The 6,651-nt window shown below is 39.5% G+C and overlaps 1 protein-coding gene across 2 annotated transcripts; it reads right to left on the bottom strand.

The window, feature by feature from the left end:
* Positions 1-2,476: 2,476 nt before the first annotated feature.
* LOC103720939 (myb family transcription factor IPN2-like) lies at positions 2,477-4,898 on the bottom strand. 2 transcript variants are annotated; one of them, XM_039119256.1, is made up of 6 exons: positions 4,454-4,896; positions 4,113-4,189; positions 3,925-3,982; positions 3,686-3,752; positions 3,532-3,604; positions 2,477-3,432 (listed from the first exon to the last, which is right to left on the bottom strand). In XM_039119256.1, the coding sequence occupies exons 1-6, from the start codon at positions 4,617-4,619 to the stop codon at positions 2,776-2,778; spliced, it is 1,098 nt and encodes a 365-aa protein (XP_038975184.1). In that variant the 5' UTR covers positions 4,620-4,896; the 3' UTR covers positions 2,477-2,775. The 2 variants fall into 2 exon arrangements, with proteins under 2 accessions (XP_038975184.1, XP_038975185.1); XM_039119257.1 differs by having other exon boundaries at positions 2,776-3,432; positions 3,532-3,601; positions 4,454-4,898.
* Positions 4,899-6,651: the final 1,753 nt, after the last annotated feature.

Genomic DNA, 6,651 nt, shown 5'->3' with positions numbered 1-6,651 from the left:
TTTTGTTCGGCAGTGTAGGCGGCTTCTTCCTCTGGTGTGGGTTCCATGAACCCAACAACCATTAGCTCCCATAAGTCTTGGGAACCTAATAAAGCTCTCATCTAGATTGACCAACTCTCATAGTTATCTTTCGATAACTTGGGTACTTGTGAATTGACTAGGGTATTGGTAGAGGCCATGAGAAGAAGAGAAGGTGAGAAAATAGATCTAAGTGGCTCTGATACCAATATTAAGAGAAGTCTACGGACTATACCACTCTCTTTTCAAAGCACACAATAGTTTGTAATTTCTTTCTAATCTCATGTCAAAATGAAAAACTAGGCAGCCTTATATAGGCATTACGATGCAAAATAAAAACATAAGCCACTTAACTCTAACAGAAAAAAATTGACTATCCATTACCACATTATTAGGCAGCCCATTACCACATAATTATTGACTACCCATTACCACACATTGACTGCCCATTACCAAATGTTTTGATTTGTTGTAACTTCCAACATACTGTAAGATTTTGCGATATATACTTGAGCAGCAACTTAATACATATCTTCAGATAAATCATTGCATAATTTTCAGAACATGGTATTCATGAGTACATACTATATGATCAAATGATACACACCTAGCAAAATAGTCATTCAACATTCCAATGCACACTTTAGATAAATTGATACATAATTTTCAAAAAGAAGGAAGAAAAAGACTAGGGAGGAGAAGAAAGCCCTCATGGATGGAGAGAGGGCTTGATGAGAAAAAGAATAGGAAATGCTTGATGAGAAAGAAAAATGATGCAAATGATCTTTTTTTATTGATGGTTCTTCTTAATTGGCGCGTATAATTTTTTTATTTTTTTAAAAATTAAAAAACCGACGGACTCCGTTAATAAAAATTCTTCTATCCCTATTTGATTTTTGGATTGTCTATGTAAGAGAAAATATATTATAAAAAACAAACACCCAATATTTTGTTTTTATGGTGCCCGTTGTATGTGATTTTTGTTCGCACAAACGGCTGTTATCTGCTGCTAGTGCAAACTACCCTGTAAAAGAAGCGAAGCTTCCCCTCTTCCGATGGTACTTTCTTATCTCGAATCCTTGTTTACCTTTATCCTCGCCACCCTCCCCACCCCTCTTCTCTCTCCTCTTCCAAACAGTATTCTCTGCCCTCTCCCAAACTGTATTAGTGCTGTCCGTCCCTTTATCCGAGGTGCTTTGTTCTCCCCGCAGATGATTTCGGCTTGAAAGGAGCCTCGGACCCGTCCACATATGCCTCGAGATCTTGAATTGAATGCTCCCCCACCGTGCCTGCCCTCCAAAGCTCTCAGAGAAGCTTCCTCGAGTACTGCACTCTCGGGTTTTGTTTCTCCTTTTAGCCTTTATCCTCTCTCTGCACTCTTGGGTTCTGTTTCTTCCTTTAGCTTTTAAACTCTCTCTCTCTCTCTCTCTCTCTCTCTCTCTCTGAGGATTGGAGCATTCTCTTGCCAACTTGCACCCTCCCTACATTTCTCTCAGACCAATAAAGGCAACTGAACCACCTCCTCCTCTTTACCCCAGGAGCAAAAGAAAGAAAGGAAAAGCCTCTAACTAGAGAGATCTTAGAGGACCATATAAACTAGTCCAAGGTGTCATAGACCTCGGGTACTCTTCTAATGCTCATGGAACATGGAGTGTGATGATCTGTGGAAAAAAAAGATAAAGGAAGAGGAGATACTCTCTGTCTGCCTCGCTCAAAATTAAAGGAAGAGCTTCTTATGAGGGCTATGTCTCTTGCTTTATTTTTCGTTTTTTAAATTTTTTTTAATATACTTGTGCGTAAGGTGTTGTGCATAGGACTTGTAGGTCTGCGTGGTATTTTAATTTGTACCATGAATCTATGATTGATATCAATCTGCAAAGGTTATTGCCTGCAATGATGGGAGTAACAAACCTGGAGTTACTAATCTAAAAGCAAAGTCCAGAAACGGCTACTGCCTCGCTAAAGAACGAGGGAGGAGACAAGAAGACCCACATGAGCTAACATGAGAATTCTAAATGAGGGCACTCTCGTCATAAAGGTCATCGGAAACAACAGAATAAGATGAAGTGAGCCAAGGTCCCATCTTTCATATGTTCTCTCTCTCTACCATAGCTCAAAGTATTCTTCCTTTCAAATAATAATATTCTCTACCATAGCTCATATGTTCTCTCTCTCTACCATAGCTCAAATTAGTACTGTTTTCTACCCTCAGTTTCTTAGGTCCATGCCATTCCATTGGCATAAGAAAAGACAAATCACCGAATAAATACAAGATTAAAAGCATAAATAGCAGAACAGTCAAGAACATTAATCTTTCACACGGCATCTAAGTTAATGATAAACACACGTAGGCTTCATGCTGCAAGTATCCTACATGCATGTTAATTAATTCGCGAAAGTTCAACAGCTCATTTGCTGCATGAGAGGACGAGCATTTACATCAATGAAACAAAAAAAAGAAAGAAAGAACAGATGCTTCTCATTGCCTCGATCTAAAACCATTAGATAAATATGATTTACTTAAGTAATCTCATAGCATCATAACTTAGTCACCCATACGTTACAACAAAAGACTGACAACGGTAAATGTATGTGTTGGAGTTTTTGACATGATGTACCTCTCATAGCATCATAACTTATACTTGACCGTAAAACCCTAACGTCAATTTGATTTAAAGATTTACTTAGCCATTCCCACTCGGGTCACTTATTTAAACATGCATGCAAGAGTGAATTTTCTTGTGGAATCGGCAATCCTCACCCATAGGATATGTTTCTAGTCTGCGGTAATGTACCACCTCTGATCATTGGATTGATCCTTTCCACAGGAAGAGGAGCTCTTCGTGGAGACGGCCTCTCGAGCTTTGGTGATCCTTCATGCTTCTTCTCGCCCGTGCCGTCAGTCGAGAGCACCGGTTTGGTCTCATATACATCCGTGATTGAGTCCATGTCAATTCCACCACCGATCACAGATGATGCAATTTGGAGCTGATCATTCTTAGAAGGTTCTTCCTGTGCGCCCATGCATGCTGCAGCTGATCCCAGTTCTTGCAGACGGAGGTCATCAGCACAAATCAAAGGGCTCTTCCCATTAGAACTGTAGGGGTTGAACCTTTTCTTGCCTAGACAAACGCCTTCATTAGCCTGAAAGAACCCATCAAGAGGCCTATCCATATGTTGCTGCATATCTAGTTGATCATCTCCACCATATAAATGTAGATCTTGGAGTGAAGGAAAGCTCATGGGCGAGCCCATATCTTTCATGGCACCCACATGTATAACTCCTTGATTTCCATGACCTTTGTAGCTCACTGAGGCCATGCCCTCCCCAGCAAGTGTTTGGCATGCTTTCTCCAATATGGTTTGCATGTACTTGCGTTGAGCCTCTATCCTCATTTGGAGGTGTTTTTGCACCTAGTGATCCAAAATGTATGGAGAATTTAACAGAGAGCACTGGTGCTATCAAACAAGTGTAAATTGAAAATAAGAGGTGCTTTCAGAATTTATGGTCACCTCTAATTGCTCTTGTATTCTCCTCTGGACTTCCATCTGCATGCTAAGTGCTTCAGTGATATGCACGTTCCTGCTACAAAAATTTTGCAACCCAAGAACATTCTCAATATCTAAATCCTTCCCTTTGTAAAGACATGGCATGCTGGTAGCTTACTCATTCATGGTTCGACCCATAATCCCCGATGAAGATGCTGCATTTCTTTGCATGTCTAATGCTGAAGCTGCCGTCACAGTTAAAAACAGTAAGTGTATGTTAAACAAGAAAACACGATAGAAACAAAGGAAGATGTTGAAGATCCTAAACATTACATTGATTTAGGGGCAAATTGTTATAAAGCAATCACAAGTTTGTACTAGTAAGAAAAAACATTCATGTGGTCAGATCTCACTCACCATCCTTAATGGAGTGATCGTTGATTTCTTTGTGTGGTTGTTTCCCAAGTCTGAATTTCTACAAAATAAAGCATGAATGGAGAAACGACGATTGGATAAGGGGTTATGAAGCTCGATCAACCCTAGATGATGGATAGTTAAACAGTATAAGAAGGAAAAGAAAACATCGCTATTTCACATGGACATACCTGAAGGTGGCTTTTGAGGTGGTAGAGAGTAAGACCCTGAACGCCCATAACTCTCATGATGGTTTTCGGCGTGGCCTCTACAAAACCAAAGGCAGCACTTATCATCTGTAGATGATCACTAGAATTTAGGATGAGGGAGACTGAGAGAGAGAGAGAGAGAGAGAGAGAGAGAGAGAGAGAGAGAGGAGAAGAAGAAGAAGAAATAGTAAAAGAAGAGTAGGAGGAGGAGAGAGGGGGAGAAAGCAAGAGACAGCAAGGAGGAAAAGAGAGAGAAGAAGAAGAAGAAGAAGAAGAAGAAGACTGATAGACAAAGGGAGGAGAGAACAAGGGGGGCGTCATACTGTCAGGTCCTCCGAGCTGAGTTACAGCATCAACAAAGCGATCGTGGAGCTCAACCGTCCACCGAAGCCGGGGCTTCGGATCGGTGGTGAGGACAAGGCCAGAGTCCCCTTGGACACACATCGGCCGTTCATGTGAATTCATAGTAGGCTTCTTGGATGGGAACATTCTTTCTTCTCTCTCTAATTCTCTCTCTCCTGGTATAGAATTGGAAGAGATTCAAAAACAAAAGGGTCGCATATATGGAGGAATTGGGTGCGTTTTCTGGAGAGATGGCCTGAGCTTACTCTCTCCTATTCTCTTCTCTTCTCTTCTCTTCTCTTCTCTTCTCTTCTCTCTCTCTCTCTCTCTTTCGGAAAGCCATGGGATGCTATTCTAACCCTGTGAAAAAAGGTACCGACTTGAAGTCCTCCTTTGCCATAAGATGTGTGTGTATGTGTAAGAGAGAGAGAGAGAGAGAGAGAGAGAGAAATAGAGAGAGAGAGAGAGAGAGAGAGAGAGTCTTTATAGGGCTGTTATTCTTGTAGTCACTTGGAACTTTTCACAGTAAGGGAACAGGAGAGACCTTCATGCAATCATATTGGCCTAGTATGCAGCCCTACCTTTCTGAATTTTGAGCTTATTTCAAGTGCACCTTTCAATCACTTCATGCCTTCCAAAACTCCCATGCCCCCACACCCCTCCCTTTTTTTTGTGGAGCAAGCACTTTGTGCTCCAGTGCTATCATAAACCAAACTTCATATTCATAACTTTTGATTCAATGGTTAGGAACAAGGCCATGTTTCCTTTTTTTTTTTTTTTTGGTGATGAACAAGGCCGCTATTTAGTTCTTTATGCACCACCAATAGAGAGAGGTTTCATGGTGATGTGAAGTTGGACAAACCGACAAATATCTCTACATTTTGCCAGGAGGTCAAGTTTTGTGCTTGCCATTTTTAGGCTTCGATCTTCAAGTTCCTCTTTATGCTTACCTCATCTTACAGGTTTTTTCCCAAAAGGAAATGTTTAACAACTTAATTAAGTCGTACACTTTAAATTACTTTTGTCAATCATGCACTTTAAACTCCTAATTATTATGTTCTCTCACAAACTAGCAATTATTATGCTCCCTCACAAAAAAATATACTAATTATCGTGACATTTGGAAATTAGCCTAAACGCATTGTTTCAGTGTCTTCTTTTTTTCAGAAAAAAGAAAAAGACAAGACAGGAGTGTGTACCATTTCTTGAATCCAGAAAATAATATTGGATATACTTCCCATGAATCACGGTATTTTTCCTATTAATTATCATTCATCAGTCTCGTATATGATCAATATTCTATATACAGAAAAGCACTTTAGGTCCTCAAATTTTTATATAATGCAGCAAAGGACAGTCAGAGTATAGATTTGGTTGTGATCTTCCGTATCAATACCATGAGAAATGGATTGGTAAGCACTTTAAAGAACTTGGTGGGCGCTGAAAATATATATATATAGATTTGCATTGAGCCCCTAATGTTGGTGGTTGGGCATGGAAACATCTTTCAATAAAGGCCCTTGGGGTGGAGCCATTGATGGTGTAATGTGTGGGGAGACCTATCTTTTTTCTTAGGCTCAACCTAATCGCTTTGGTCGAATAGAAGAATGTCATAAAGAATTTCCATCAACCAAATCCAAACAAAAGCAAGTCAGACCCAGCCAGTTGACACTCTAGGCCCCACCGGAAAGAAACAAGAGGATGAGTAAGAACATTATAAAGCTCTCCTCTCTCCTCTCGCACCCCTTCCTTCTCACCCTCTCTCTCTATGTGACAGATGAATACCATTCGTTATTCCAGAAGGGAATAGATGCTTTCTTCTTCGACAATTAAAGGAAGATTCGCCTCAAATCTTCTGAAAATATATTGAAATAAGTTTTGTTTTCAATTTCATTTTCTTAATTTTTTTCCTGTAAACTTATCCATCATAGATAAGTTTTCTTATAATTATTTCCGAATTTCCTGATAATTTGCATTACATTGAAGGTTTACATTTTGAGAATAATATAATGAATTATCGGCAACTTAATATTTTGTTTTTGAAAAATTCAGCAAATCATAATTTTGGTTGATTCTATAACCATATTTTTTTAATAGAATTTTGATGCTCTCGTTCCTAATTATCAAATATTTTCAACAATAATTTGAAATTATTCTCTAACATCTGTCTAGTACTCAA

Source organism: Phoenix dactylifera, unplaced genomic scaffold (genome assembly GCF_009389715.1).
Source record: "Phoenix dactylifera cultivar Barhee BC4 unplaced genomic scaffold, palm_55x_up_171113_PBpolish2nd_filt_p 000515F, whole genome shotgun sequence".
In the NCBI taxonomy this organism is placed as follows: Eukaryota; Viridiplantae; Streptophyta; class Magnoliopsida; order Arecales; family Arecaceae; genus Phoenix; species Phoenix dactylifera.
The sequence above is the reverse complement of the archived record's forward strand: the minus strand, read 5'-3'. Positions and strand labels throughout refer to the sequence as shown.

What these genes read in the sequence shown, in the direction of transcription:
- LOC103720939 (XM_039119256.1), bottom strand. Translation starts at nt 4,619, where the DNA reads ATGTTCCCATCCAAGAAGCCTACTATGAATTCACATGAACGGCCGATG. An exon ending in ACCTCAAAAGCCACCTTCAG is followed by an intron (nt 3,983 to 4,112) that starts GTATGTCCATGT and finishes TTTATTTTGTAG; the next exon opens with AAATTCAGACTTGGGAAACA. An exon ending in ATGGGTCGAACCATGAATGA is followed by an intron (nt 3,605 to 3,685) that starts GTAAGCTACCAG and finishes AAATTTTTGTAG; the next exon opens with CAGGAACGTGCATATCACTG.